This window comes from Magnolia sinica, chromosome 1 (assembly GCF_029962835.1).
Source record: "Magnolia sinica isolate HGM2019 chromosome 1, MsV1, whole genome shotgun sequence".
Classification (NCBI taxonomy): Eukaryota; Viridiplantae; Streptophyta; class Magnoliopsida; order Magnoliales; family Magnoliaceae; genus Magnolia; species Magnolia sinica.
In genome coordinates, this window is record NC_080573.1 from 21,826,014 (window position 1) to 21,841,530 (window position 15,517).

The following is a 15,517-nucleotide window of genomic DNA, read 5'->3' on the forward strand; positions in this document are numbered from 1 at the left end:
TAAAACAAGTGGTCAAAATTGGTTTGAGCCGGGTATTTGAATAAAATAATAAATCCAATGTGGTATCAGAAACAATCAATGGTCTATATGACTGAAAAATGGGCCCCACCATTCAGAATTAATAGACCGAGTACAAAATGTTGTCCTGAACAGCAGAACCCAATTACCGCTTGCGAAGTCAACCGTCGCGAAAACCAGATGCCCGACTTCGTAAAGGCGTGATATTTTGCACGTGCGAAAAATGAGCGCGTTTTACACGTGCGCCGTTTGTGGACGTTGAATCCGCTCCGTATTCGGTTTCCCGACAACAAACGTAGATATAAATACGCGTGCAGACCCTCTCCTTTCCCCTCATTAAACGGCCTTCTCTTCTCTCTCGCTCCATCTACCATCGCCATCGAATATCAGCCGTCGACGACTATCATCAACGGTGGGAATTCTCTCATCTTCCGTGGAAAAGACTAGTATGTCCCTCACCATGGGTAGGAATTGCAACTTGGAGCTTCGACTTTTCCCTGCCGGCGTCGATGCCGATCACCCATCTCCAGATTCCAGCCGAGCATCGTAAGTGTACTTTTTTGAAAATGCGTTTTTTGCGTTGTGTTTGGATACACAATTGAATTGGATTGTGAAACATTGGTTCTATTTTCCTTCTCTCATCTACTATTCTTTTTTTCTTAAATATTGAAGGAACGAAGAGTCAGTCAAAAACTCACAGCAACTGACGATTTTTTATAATGGCCGGATTTGCATCTGCGATCTAACGGAGTTTCAGGTCCGCTCACCCTCACTTTGCTCTTTCAAAGTTCTCATTAATGTTTCTTTTTTCTAAAAAAGCAGAAGAAAAATCGTGAAATTTCATGATATTTGATGCAACCAAACGCACCCCTACAAATCCATATTTGAAGAAATTTTAAAAATTAAAATATTGGCTGTTTCTTTATAGCGGAATTAAGTAGTCTATTGTTCTGCAGGCTAGGGAGATCTTATGCTTTGCGAATCAAGAAATGCATGAGAAGCTAACAACGCATCGTCCAGACCTTCTTCTGCCATCTCAGCAGCCTCGACTTCGTGTTCCAGCTCTTTCAATGAAGAGATCTTTGCAGCGGTTCTTACAAAAGAGGAAGAGTAGGATTCTGACAACTTCCCCTTACAAGCAATAGTCATGGAAAGACTTTCACTTTCGATGAAGAAGATTCTCTCACCTACAATGGGTCAAAAGTGAACTTCCAAGCACATGGGTAGAAAATTGAATACACCGCCAAAAGAACCTTCGTGGTGCATTAAATGTTGAAAATTCTCAATATCGAACGGAGAGAAAATTGGATCCGCCCAGCGAATTGCGTCGGGATTTATCAATATGATTTATAAAATGAAAATCGTTATCATAATGAGAAGTGACTTTTGCTTTCATTTTTTACATGATTTAGATACAATTATCGAATTGGATTATAGGTATGGTATAATGATTGTAATTACATTGATAAATATTAATGAGGATTGGATTGATTTTTTTTAGATTATTTCTTCTCCTTTCAACTCATGGTGGAATCTCTTGGTCGGCTGGGCTTTTGGTCCTTTGAGAGGCAGGTTGTTGTGGTTTCTCTGGTAGATTTTCCTTGGAGCAGGCTGGCGTCATTGAATTGATTAACAGGTCTCGTCTAGCCTCAGTCTGCGTCTTTCATCTCCCCCTTTTCTCTCTCCCCGTCTACACAGAGCTAAATTGGGACATGCTGTAACTGGTCTCAGATTGGCCCTCTTCTCCTTTTTCTTTTTTCTATATGATAGGTAAGGCCTGTTATATTTTGTGGAGCCCAACTGAAAGTCTAGGATGTATTCTTGCAATTGGCAATATATCTCAGGTCGGAGACTCGAAAGGCTTTGCTGCAAAAAAAAAAAAAAAAACCACTCATGGTGGAACCAATGATGAGTCAGTGGTGGATTGCATGACATGGTCTTTGACCCAATTGCAGCATCCCATTTCCTTTTTTATTCTTTTGAATTTTAATTTACTAGGGTGTGCTGGTTTCACCAATTTGACAATATTTTGCACCCAATTAGACCCGATTTATCATGATATTTTGCGCAACCTTTTTGGCTCAAATTTGGATGTACGACGCATGTAGTGTCGGGCATGCCAAGACCTGATGCAGCTCAATTCAAACCGAACGCCTTTAATCTCAAGCACCGAGATAGACCAAGAACCTAGAAGTTCGACTGTCTATCCAACCACTTATAATAAAGACCAAGTAATTTGCGAAGGGAATGGTTCACCCTTCTAGTGAGTTCTTTTTTCCTCTCAACCGAAAGAACATTTTCTCACTATGATAATAGCAATTGATCAATTAAAACATCATCAAAATGACCAAAGTAAAAAATAATTATATTTATAAATGTTTACGAAAATAAACGCTTATAATAAAAAAGGAAATCATCAGTAATCCAATGACAGTGGAGTAAATGGCAAGGGAGCTACTCTAAAAACTAACCCAATGTAGCAATATAGGTGGGCAAATTTACACTAAACCTAAGCTAAAGTCGGTCCAACATAATAGTATGGATGAAGTGGATTACACTATAACTAAGACAAAGTTGGTCCAACTTAGGAGCGTAAATAGACTGAATTACACTAAGCGCAAAGCTAAAAACTAAATTAAGATAAGCAGTGTTGAGTTGTAAAGTTGTATTGTGTTGGGTTGACAAGGGCCAAATCTCTTCAATCTTCCTCCCATTTATAGAATTTATGGACAAATGTTTGAAAGAAATCTTCATAGCTACTCATCACATTTGTTGATGTGTAAATAACTATCTAGGCACATAAATATTATGGCCTATCACACAACACCTTGTGTATTGATTGTTTGTTATGGGCTGGACATTGGTCGTGAGCACATCTCCAGTCCACTACATGGGTAAAAATTCTCTGTAAGCCACCACATGTAGACAATCATTATCCTCTCTTCTGCTTCAATGTGTGTTGTACATCATAAAAATTGGTGAGCTTTTATTACAATACTTCATAGCTCTTTGAGTGATTTCAGCCATTAAGGTCTCTTTTGCATTATACCATAACGCATTGGCTGAATCTGTTACTAGCCATGAATATATTTAATTCAATCGTTGCATGTTATCAACCATGAGGTCACTAAGGTAAGTAGCCAACTTTGTCATGTGAGCAAGATACATGACACGCGTCCCATGATAGTAGCCAGTTAAGATTGCCCTTTTTGGGTTACTTATAACTTCTTGGACTCTAATCACACTCAGCCATCAAAGTAGCCAAAAAATCTTCTACTTTCTCTTATTAAGATTTTGTTATTACATGGCATCATTTGTACCACTAGATTTAACGTAGTCAGATCAAGCATAAACAAAACCACATCCACATTTCATTAAACTCTTAAGCTTTCATGTGCATTCATAGGGGTTGCTATCCAGCATCTGCCAAGTACTTCAATATTAGAAATTTCCCTCACCATTTGTTTTGTCCATATTTTCTAATGTAGAAGTATTTTAGGCTGCTTTGAGAAAGAAACAAGAATTCTAATAATGTTGGGCTTTAAACCATAGTTTAAAAACTCAAAAACTTGAGATGTGCAGGAGGGTTGGGTCAACTTGAAGCCATGAACGATTCTTTATTTGACTCGACTCAGTATTTGATAATTATTAATAGTTACACAAGGGTTAAAAGAGACAAAATAGCCATGATAATACTTGGAGTCCCCCTGGTTTCTAAGTGTGAATGTTACGAAGATCTTTCTGGCACCATTGCTACTCTCGATCTCCCTCCAAGATCCATTGCCCCTTCTGCAAGTGGCTGGTGTAAGTCAGAGTTGAACCACTCTCATTCACCAGCCTTTTCTCACCACTCCACTCCCAATAATCAAGACCCCTTGCAGTTGCCCCTGTCTACCTCTCTTTCTCAGCACAGCAGCGTCGAAGACCTGGACCAATTATTCAACCGAGGCAAAGTTGTTGTCCAGGTTAGGAGACACTTTTCTTCTTTTTTGATGTTCCTTTTTCTGTGGACCAATCTATCGTCAGGCAAATCAACTTATGGTTCAATCTAGGCAGTTGGGCCTCTAAATGGCTCAACCTTAGGGGTTTAGCCCCGATCTTTATTCTTTGGGAGATTTGGTTGGCACAATACAACTCGTTTTGCTGGCATCCGCTTCAGTGCATCCGTCGGGTTTGCCCTGTTTTTTGGTAGTGGAGGTGGGGACGGCTATGCGGATTTTGGATAGAAACTCACTGTTTGAATTGTCTGGTCTGAAGACCTTAGGCCTATCACCCATCTACTCACCGACAAAGACTCAAGTGAAGATCATCAATTGGTTGAGACCGTGCCTCAGGAGATTAAAGCTGAATGTGAATGGTTCCTTGAGAGGTAATCCGGGCATAGGTGGTGGTGGAGGAATTTATAGGGACCACCAAGGCCGCATCATTTTTGCATTCCACAACATATGCGGGTGCACCTCCAACACTATAGTTGAAGTTAGGGCCATGCTGGATGGTATGTAGCGATTTCGGTTTATACAACATTATAGTTGAAACTGATTCACGTATCAAAGCGGAGGTGGTTTCTTCTGGCTTTGATATTTACCTCTGTAACATCTGGGAGTATGTGGGTCCCATTCTTAAGAAGCAAGAGCCCATTCACCTTTCCTTCACCCACACATTGCAGGAGGGAACACTACCAAAAAAATGACCAAGAGGGCTAGCTTTGGATGCCCCAACAAGACTTACTTCAGCATCTCAGACCTTACTTGGGATATTCGGGGCCTCTTAATGATGGATAGAGTAGGAATTGGGTCTCTTCGTCAATCCAGAAAATCGAAAAGGGGAATTGGTTAGGTAGGATCTGGTCCAGCTTGCCTTTCTAGCATGGTTGCTTCCTTGGTGCGCTCCATGCTCCTTGCTCCCTCTATTTTTTCATACATTGCTCTTTGGACATTTTCGCGGTCCTCCTTATCCATCGTGCTGCTTCCCATGGCTGGCCCCCTCTCCCCTCTATTCATCCAGATTTCGATCAGCTTGAGTTCTTTTTTCTCAGCTTTTACCTTTTTCTGCTCTCTGTTCAGCTAATATGATAAGTGAGGCCTGGTTTTTTGTGGAGACCACCTGAATGTGTCCCCTGTACATCCTCTGTTCTTGTTATCAAAGATCCAAGGGCTTTACCCTCCTCTTAAAAAAAATACAATGCTTTGGTTGTTCTCTCCTGGTTAGCAAGTTAAGTTGATTCAGCTTAGTTTCGAGTCAAGTCATCGAGTTTTAGAACTATGCTTGAAGCAAAAACAATCACAATAATATTCCAACAATAATTTACATATCTAATTTGAAAAATATAGTGATCATTCACTTCCACTTTCTTGCAACTTAGTCACAGCAATCAATTAATTGGACGAACGATGACACAATGAAAAAAAAAATTAAAAAATCGCAATTATCATTTCTATAAGTGTTCTTTTTTAAAAAACATGAAGGAAAAATAGAAAAATAATTTAGTATTAGCCATGACTTGTCGATACTTGGAGGAGAGAGAGAGAGAGAGAGAGAGAGAGAGAGAGAGAGTGAGTGAGTGAGTGAGTGAGTGACTTTGCATTAGGCTTAATGTACAAATTGATATGCGGGGCCCACTTTGATGTTTTAATAACATCCAATCATCCATCATGTACACCCACCCAACTTGTGCGAGCCAACACACCTTCATCAGATTTCATGATGACTCGGGGAAGGGAAAAAAAAAACGCTAGATTTGGAGCTCAATTTCTAAACTTGACAGATTCCATTCGACTCTCTAACACTCGATTTGACTCACCTCACCCACTCTGTGTTCAAGATTTAGAATAACTCAAGATTTCAAAAAACTCAACTGAGTTACTCAACTCGACTCACCAGGCCAGATCATGAGACGTGCATGGCTTTCTTTCGTATTCTTTTTATGCGACTTCTTTGGTGACTGATACAGTTGAAATTCGCCTACTCTTTCAGAAGCTAAGGGGGAAGAGAGAGAGAGAGAGAGAGAGAGAGAGAGAGAGAGAGAGAGCTTTGGAAGCTTGTAAGGAGGTTGTACCTTTACATGCGGCAAACTTGCCAACATGGCAAGTTTAAGGTGACCCCACTACTGAGATAATAATAAATAAAAATCGGGTTGACCCACTTATAAGATGGGCCGCTCCAATAGGAAAAGAATTGGAGGTATGGAAAAAGAAAAACACGAAAAAAGAAAAAAAGACTTGCCATTAATTGCTCTACATTCAAAGTACACGTGCGGCCCACCTAATACGAGCATCTGAGGGAAGTAGAAGTTCAAGAGTGAGTGGTTGGGATTTGCATGGAGTCACCTTTTGACCAGGGAAAGTAAAAGATGGCTTCTGAGAATAAAGAAATGTTTGACCTTGACCCAACCCCGCCGAGGATATATCAGTATCATCGGGTGCTTAGTTTGTACAAGTGGGGCTCATGAATTGGTGATCCAGACTTTAGATCACAGAGGGTGAATGGTGGGAATCTCCTCCTGATGGTGGCCATGTGATTGATGGTTAGGAAGAGAAATACACCAATTTCCATATGGCTCAGCCACGTGTCTTTGCCCTACAAAATTTTCTATTAAGGCCAATTTGAGATCAAAAACCGTCACACCTATAATGGGGCCTAAATTGAACTGCCAGCTGATAAATGAGCTGGGCCTAAGCCAGACTTTTTGGCCTGATCAACGGTTGCAAAGGCCCTGCCAACCCAACCCCGGCCAACTATTTCCAAAGGGCTGTTTGAATGTGCATCCTACCCAAAACTTATATACGGGGATTCAAAAAGTGGCTTTCCACAAATGCAGAATGGACTTTCTCCATCAAACCAGCTTGAAAGGGCCATTGCACAAGATGGGAACAATGGCCCATTTGGGTGGACAGTTATCCCACTAGATGGGAATTTAGAAACATCCAAACACGCTCCTGAATTATGTTAGCTTCTTGCTAGGATAGTCATTACTTACTGAACTATTGTGAAATTCTATTCATAATAAGGGTGCATTGGGTGCAGACATCATCGTCCACAAGGTAGGATTTGGACTTTGATGATCTTGGGTCAGTGAGTCATGGGACTGAACTTGGTCGAGGCAGAGAGCAGGGTCCATTTGATCATGACACTTTCACATAATGTAGAGTGTTTTCTTTTTTACTTAAGTGGCCGCTCTCATCATATAGGCTTAACTGCGAAGTTCTGATGAGGTCCGATGCACCAATGTTGGATAACTTATAATTTCATTTTCTCCCAAGACTCAAGTACTTAGGTCTGTAAATGGACCTGGCTGGTCCATCGGGCTTTCAGGATTGGGCCAGTTCAGGCTAGGCTTGGTCTGAAATATTTGGCCTGAGGAGTCTCTCCGGCTTAAAATTATAGGGTGTTTATTAATCAGGCCAAGGTCAGGCTGCATTTAAGAACCCGTCAGGGTATCAAGGGCATTTTTATTAATATCATGCATGATTGGGCACACATAACGAACAGCTTGGATCTTGCACAAAAGAGAGTTGCAGGGCTTAGGCCGGATTTGGACCCGGCTGGGCCATCCATAATCATCAGGGTATGGGGTCGGGTCTGTTTGTTTAGGCCCATCACAGCACTACGTACAAATAGCTGTTATTTTTGTTCAAATCCCAAATGGAGAATGAAATTTAAAAAAAAAATAATAATAAATAAATAAATTCCCAAATGGATTGTATTTCACATTGGTTCATTAAGAAGGAAATACATGTATATACACCACCTACATACATTGCACATACACGAAGCTACAACTGGATTCGCAACGGCAGTCTGCTGGTACACATAGCTCATGTAGCCCTTTCACGATATTGGCAAGCCATGGAATTTTATATAAAATGACCTAATTTTGAACTGCATCCGGAGGACCCCATTCACGAAGGAAAAGATCTTGTGCTCTATAGCATTGTCGACCAGAGTATTGATGTGAGGTAGCAGAAAATCATCCTTTGGGCTAGATTTGTTGAGGTCCTTAGTCTATGCACATCTGAACCTTGCAATCTTTTTTGGAAACTAGGACAATATTGGTGAGCCATTTCAGATAGTTAGACACTACTAGGAATCCTACGTTGTATTGCTTGATAACATCTTCGTGTACTTTCATAATCCACTCTAATCACATTTTTCGTAACTTTTGCTTGACGGGCTTGATTTATCGCTTAGTGGGTAGATGGTGCAAAACTAGATTTTCATTGAGCCCGGACATTTTCTCGTAGGAGAAGGCAAAATTTGATAGCCATGGTTTCAAGAAATTGATTATTCTCAGTTTGTCTTGCGGGTGGGGATTCTTCCTAATATGTACTTCCTGAGGAGTCTTGGTGGTGCTGAGATTGACTACCTCAAAGTCATCTGGTATAATGTTGGCTTTTGAATCAAACTTTTCGAGGAGATCCTCAAGCTCGGAAGTCGGATCATCATCTCTCTCATCCTTGACCATTTCTAAACCCATAAGTTCGTAGTCAAGTCCTATGGTGAAATTGTAGATGTAAACTTCGAATTTATCTGGCTTAAGGAACTGATCTGGCTTTGTGCTATGCATGGTATTTGAGATTTTTTTTACTTTTTTCCAATGATGCATATGTTTTTGAAATTTTTTGGTTTTTTGCTGCTTTTTGGATTTGCAGGCTTTCTGATAATTTTGGATTTTTACAAATGTTGTCCCTGAGCAAGATGGTGCTTCGAACCAAGGGCTAACCTGATTCAACTTAATCTACATAAATATTTTTTTTGCCGACATCGTTAGGCGTTTGGCCAATCAACCCTATGGTAAGGGAAATTGTGAACCAATTTGGGCCCTGTACTTCCTCCCCTTGGATGACATGGCATGCGAATGCAATGGGTGGATCGTCTCCGTCGTGCCCAATTGTCATGATAAAATGAGAACTGGGGTCTAAATTTATGTCAGATTGAGCATGCTCTTCTTTTTTCCCAACGTCATAACGTTCTTTAGGTTACTACAGTTGTGGTGGGACCATGACAAAGGTCCAATCAATATAAGGTAATTCCTACCCTTTGCCCCTTTGTAGGCAGGGCGAAGCAGAGGGAACAAGAGTATGACCCTGATATGACTAGATGGTATTTGAGAGATTTAGTACATGGTTATGAATCAGAATAGTGAGAGTGTGGTTGTGCCTTGACTAAGTGGAATCTAGATGAATGTTTAGATGGAGGATTCTGGCACTTGTGAATTGGACTGGAGTGAAGAGAAGATGGTGACCTTCTTGCAAACCATTTCCTCTTCTTTAATGCTCTAAGGTGGCTATTTCGTCCTCAGGGAGAGATTCATATCCTAGTCCCACCTTTCCTATCCTTTCTTGCACCTCGATTACTTTGGTAGTGTCTTGGTACTCGCGTCAATAATTCTCAATTTGGCATTCAGCAGGTGAAAAGTTAGGGCGAGGTTCGAGAGAACAGGCCATTGGCACATGGTCTATTACCTCGAATAGAAAGCTCTGATATGGATTGTCTTTCTCCAGAGCCCAAACATTATTGACCAGAATGTTAGGCTCTCCTAGATGGGAACGAGTTGTTTAGGATCTACTATTATGGACAGTACCTTATTGTTAAAGATGTATTTCACTCTCCGATGAAAGGTAGAAGGGACAACGCCTACCTTGTGTATCCACGGTCTACCAAGGAGAATGTTGAATTATGATGGGATGCCTAGTACTTGGAAAGAGATGGTAGACATGTTTGGACCGATCTACAATTCCATATCGATTTCTCCCTGAGCCTGCCTTCAAGAGTTATCAAAGGTTCTAACATTCATGTTACTTGGTTTGAAAGTGGACAGGTCTAATCCGAAGTACGTGGTTGTTCGAAGTGGGCATACATTGAGACTTAAACCATTGTCAATTAGGACAAGCGGGATGCTATAGTCCTTATGAGAAACGAGTATGTTCATGGAAGGCACATGGTTGCAACCTTTAGGTGACAACTCATCATCAGAAAATGTGATGGCTTTGGGAGCGAGGAGTTGACCTATCATATGTGTGACGGTTTCAAGTCATCTCGAGAGATATGTGTGTCGTTGAGTGTTTTGATAAATATCTCTCAATGTGCTTAGGATGTATAGAGGAATTCCCACACAGATATTTGAGCCGAAATGGTTTTAAGTTGAGTTGCCACATCGAAAGTATTCTCAACTTTGAAAGTTATACGTATGAAGGGTCCTCTAAGTATATCTCTCTGAATACACTACCCATTTGGATTTATGCTCCCCATCTTTGTGCACTCAGGTAGTGTCATGGGCCTACCTTTTTGCTAGAGACTGGGACCGCCCTTCCCTGAAGGATCAAAGGAGGTTGCGGTGGGCGAAGATGTGTGTTGGAAGAAAACCGGTGCCTGATGATCTAGTCGTGGCGTTAGGCTTGCCCCTAGCAAGACAAGAGGTTGTTGTGGGTGATCGGATTGGACTAACTCATATAGCTTATTGGAAAGGGAGAAGTATCCTCCTTGCAATGTGGATGTTGGAGGATTAATGTAAGATGGTGGATCTGGTGCTCTTTTGACGTAAGATGGTAGATTCGGTACTTTTCTGATGTAAGATGGCGGATCTGGTGCTCTTCCCATAAGCACCACTAACCATTGGTCATAAGATGGACCCTGATTGTAGTATGGGTTGAAAGCTGGGGAAGGTGTATCAGGTGCTCTTCCCGGGAGCACCAATGGTTGTTGGCCGTAAGATAGACTCTGATTGTGACCTGGATTGATTGAAGGGAAACTTAAAAAATGAAGATGCCCCATCCAGGTTTGGAGGATTGGGCATTAGGTTTGGTGACGGACTCAGGAGTTCAAGTGCTAGCTACACCTGCATTTTCGCAAGTAGAGGTTGTGCGGAACGTGTTGTGGGCTCATTAGCCCAAGAAAAGTTTCAAGCAACCCTTCGGTTCATATCTCCAAAGTTGGATTAATTACTTAAAATAGGGTCACAACTATATGTGTTCAAAATCAAGTGTCACACCAGGTATGCCAAAAATTGTTACCTCTCGATTTCAAATTCGGTCTCACTTGTGATATTTGCAAGCATGCCAAAATTAACTGTGTAGCTTGATTCCAACTGAACTACTTTGACCCCAACCACCAAGATAAGCAAATACGTCAAACTCGACCGTATATGACTGAGATCTGAGAAGATCAATTGCCTATTCAACCACTCGTAAGCTGTTTAAGATGATCAAACGATTATTAGAGTGTAGGGTTCATCCTCCAAAATTGAATTGCTTCTTACCTTCCATACAAAAGGACTTTCATATTCAAATGTAAATAAAAAGTAAACACTTACAGTCAACTGCAATTAATAACTGAAGAGCACCTTTCTAAAAGAAGAACTGCTCGTATTGAAATAGGATTCGTCCAACGTATGAGCATAAACTTGGATTAGTATTAAGGATTACAGCTAATGGATTACTACTACTCTTAATAAGGATTGGGCTACTGGTTACGTTAAGGTACATAAAAGTCAAATTATGCTAAGAAATATAAAGGATAATTAATAGAACTATGTTAGGATAGATTTACTTTAGTTGATTTGTTAGATTGGGTTAGTATGAGATACTTTGTTTCATTGAGCTCCTTCGTTATTTATAGACTTCCTTAAAATAACCATATGGATGCATCTTCTATGGTTACAACAATCGCTTCATCGCCTTTGACCTTCCATGTTCTTATTTCCCTTCTTGACACTTATCTTGGTATTCGTTTCTCGTTAGACCATGTTCAGTCTTCCACTACTTGGCTACATTCTATCTTGTAATGACATATATTACCCAACTAATGTCGTCTATCTTTACTGCAAAAACACCTTCCAAATATCTTGCAAATCTTACACAACAATGGTATAATGTTATAAGTAACCGTCCAATTTTTCTTTATTTGCGTAGATAATCCAATACATGAAAATCTTGCCAATATTGACAATCTTTTCATTTTCATTTGATCTTCTACGGTTGAATACAAAGCATTGAAAATTTCCATCTCTTATATATATATAGATATATATATATATATATATATATATATATATATATATATATATATACACACACACACACACACACACACACACACGCACACACTCACCTGCGAACCGGTTCATACGTACTACATACGAACTTTTTTAGAACCCATCTTACGTAATGTGGATCTAAAATCTGAACTGTGATGCGGCACCCCATGAAACCCCAGTGCCCAACTTTTACTTTGATCTAAAACTTTCATGGGCCATGAAAAATGAAAACGTTTCCTCCCTTGATTTGTATTTCTCTTTCTATGGCCCACTAGGATATTATATCGGGTGAAAATTTGTCACGTTAGGTTTTATGGGATTCCGCATCACATGGACCGTTGATTAGACACCCATGGCACATGTGTAAAGGTGCGCACGTGCATAGGTGCGCAGGCAGCATGACTCTATATATATATATATATATATATATATATATATATATATATATAGATATATATATCTCGTTATAATCATAATTTCATAGCAAACTTCACACAATAGTCATTTAACCGTAGATTCCACAATATCAGTGGTCCCGATCATGATCATTAGGAAACTCAAAATGTAGGCCCCAGTCGGCGACGACACAAACTGTAGTCTGATTCGCGATGAAGGCAAATTGAACTCCGACGCAACCAGATTACATAACTCTCGTGTACAAAAGCCAAGGATCACGTGCTTTTATATTTGCGAAGGCTAGCTTGGTTGAAAAGCTAGTCAGGCCACCGTTAGAACAGACGTCTTTCTTTTAACGAAAAGGCTGATACTTTCTCGCAAAAGATGCATGAAGTTCCTCACGTTACACGTGCAAATATTGATAACGTTTACAAAATCCGTTCCAGTAGAAACGTAGATAGTTCTCTTATTAGTAAAACTAAAATTTTAACTGTTCCACCTATTATATTAGGCGCACACATTTTTATACTATAACCGTTAGTCGTCCATACATTTTCTCATCTATACGTGTATAGCTCCTGAATGGGCCAATTTAATTCTTTTCACAGGTAATAATCACAGTGTGAGATACATGATGGACGGCATGGATCTCTCACAGCACGTTGGCACGTTCGTGCTTCCCGACTGCACGCCGAAAAAAAGCAGAATTATATGATACGTGGCCCTCAATTTTTCGTAGTATACATCATACCTCAATATTGAAATTTTGGACCCATGATTAAGTAATTCATACCATTAATAATTTTGATCGTACTTTTGTTATGGTATTCTTTGAAAACTTCCCACATTGGAAAAGATTTTTTTTTTTTTTTTAAAAACAATTTTGAATTCTTTCATTTAATAATCAGTTCCATAAAACAAGTGATCAAGATTGGTTTGAGTCGGGTATTTGAATAAAATAATAAATCCAATGTAGTATCAAAAACAATCAATGGCCTATATTACTGAAAAATGGGCCCCACCATTCAGAATTAATAGACCGAGTACAAAACGTAACTACGCAGGTGACGTAAAATACAATTCCTCTCGTATCCTACCGCAACGTTGTTGTCATGAACAGCAGAACCCAATTACCGCATGCGAATTCAACCGTCGCGAAAACCAGATGCCCGACTTCGTAAAGGCGTGATATTTTGCACGTGAGAAAAATAAGCGCGTTTAACACGTGCGCCGTTTGCGGACGTTGAATCCGCTCCATATTCGGTTTCCCCGACAACAAACGTAGATATAAATACGCGTGCAGATCCTCTCCTTTCTCCTCATTACACGGCCTTCTCTTCTCTCTCGCTCCATCTACCATCGCCATCGAATATCAGCCGTCGACGACTATCATCAACGGTGGGAATTCTCTCATCTTCCGTGGAAAATACTAGTATGTCCCTCACCATGGGTAGGAATTGCAACTTGGAGCTTCAACTTTTCCCTGCCGGCGTCGATGCCGATCACCCATCTCCAGATTCCAGCCAAGCATCGTAAGTATACTTTTTTGAAAATGCATTTTTTGGGTTGTGTTTGGATACACAATTGAATTGGATTGCGAAACATTGGTTCTATTTTCCTTCTCTCATCTACTTTTCTTTTTTTCTTAAATATTGAAGGAGAGAAGAATCAGTCAAAAACTTGCAGGAACTGACGATTTTTTATAATGGCTGGATTTGCATCTGCGATGTAACGGAGTTTCAGGTCCGCTCACCCTCACTTTGCTCTTTCAAAGTTCTCATTAATGTTTCTTTTTCTAAAAAAAGAGAAGAAAAATAGTGAAATTTCATGATATTTGATGCAACCAAACGCACCCCTACAAGTCCATATTTGAAGAAATTTTAAAAATTAAAATATTGGCTGTTTTTTTTTTATAGCGGAATAAAAGTCTATTGTTCTGCAGGCTAGGGAGATCTTATGCTTTGCGAATCAAGAAATGCATGAGAAGCTAACAGCGCATCGTCCAGACATTCTTCTGCCATCTCAGCAGCCTCAACTTCGTGTTCCAGCTCTTTCAATGAAGAGATCTTTGCAGCGGTTCTTACAAAAGAGGAAGAGTAGGATTCTGACAACTTCCCCTTACAAGCAATAGTCATGGAAAGACTTTCTCTTTCGATGAAGAAGATTCTCTCACCGACGATGGGTCACAAGCAAACTTCCAAGCACATAGGTAGAAAATTGAATACACCGCCAAAAGAACCTTCGTGGTGCATGAAATGTTGAAAATTCAAAATATCGAACGGAGAGAAAATTGGATCCGCCCAGCGAATGACGTCGGGATTTATCAATATGATTTATAAAATGAAAATCTTTATCATAATGAGAAGTGAATTTTGCTTTCATTTTTTACATGATTTAGATACAATTATCGAATTGGATTATAGGTATGGTATAATGATTGTAATTACAATGATAAATATTAATGAGGATTGTATTGATTTTTTTCGATGATTTCTTCTTCTTTCAACTCATGGTGGAATCTCTTGGTCGGCTGGGCTTTTGGTCCTTTGAGAGGCAGGTTGTTATGGTTTCTCTGGTAGATTTTCCTTGGAGCAGGCTGGCGTCATTGAATTGATTGGCGGGCCTCGTCTAGCCTCAGTCTGCGTCTTTCATCTCCCCCTTTTCTCTCTCCCCGTCTACACAGAGCTAAATTGGGAGAGGCTGTAACTGGTCTCGATCGGCCCTCTTCTCCTTTTTCTTTTATCTATATGATAGGTAAGACCTGTTATATTTTGTGGAGCCCACCTGAAACTCTAGGATGTATTCTTGCAATTGGCAATATATCTCAGGTGGGAGACTCGAAAGGCTTTGCTGACAAAAAAAAAAAAACTCATGGTGGAACCAATGATGAGTCAGTGGTGGATTGCATGACATGGCCTTTGACCCAATTGCAGCATCCCATTGCCTTTTTTATTCTTTTGAATTTTAATTTACTTGGGTGTGCTGGTTTCATCAATTTGACAATATTTTGAACCCAATTAGACCCGGTTTATCATGACATTTTGCGCAACCTTTTTGGCTCAAATTTGGACG

General features: G+C 40.1%; 2 protein-coding genes across 2 annotated transcripts; both read left to right on the plus strand.

The window, feature by feature from the left end:
• The first annotated feature begins 341 nt into the window (after positions 1–341).
• LOC131242757 (protein TIFY 5A-like) lies at positions 342–1,520 on the plus strand. Its single transcript, XM_058241605.1, has 3 exons — positions 342–564; positions 691–775; positions 975–1,520. The coding sequence occupies exons 1-3, from the start codon at positions 467–469 to the stop codon at positions 1,161–1,163; spliced, it is 372 nt and encodes a 123-aa protein (XP_058097588.1). The 5' UTR covers positions 342–466; the 3' UTR covers positions 1,164–1,520.
• An 11,859-nt stretch (positions 1,521–13,379) lies between these two features.
• Positions 13,380–14,930, plus strand: LOC131242761 (protein TIFY 5A-like). Its single transcript, XM_058241619.1, has 3 exons — positions 13,380–13,977; positions 14,104–14,188; positions 14,388–14,930. Exons 1-3 carry the CDS (start codon positions 13,880–13,882, stop codon positions 14,574–14,576), a joined length of 372 nt encoding a protein of 123 aa, XP_058097602.1. The 5' UTR covers positions 13,380–13,879; the 3' UTR covers positions 14,577–14,930.
• The last annotated feature ends 587 nt before the right edge of the window (positions 14,931–15,517 follow it).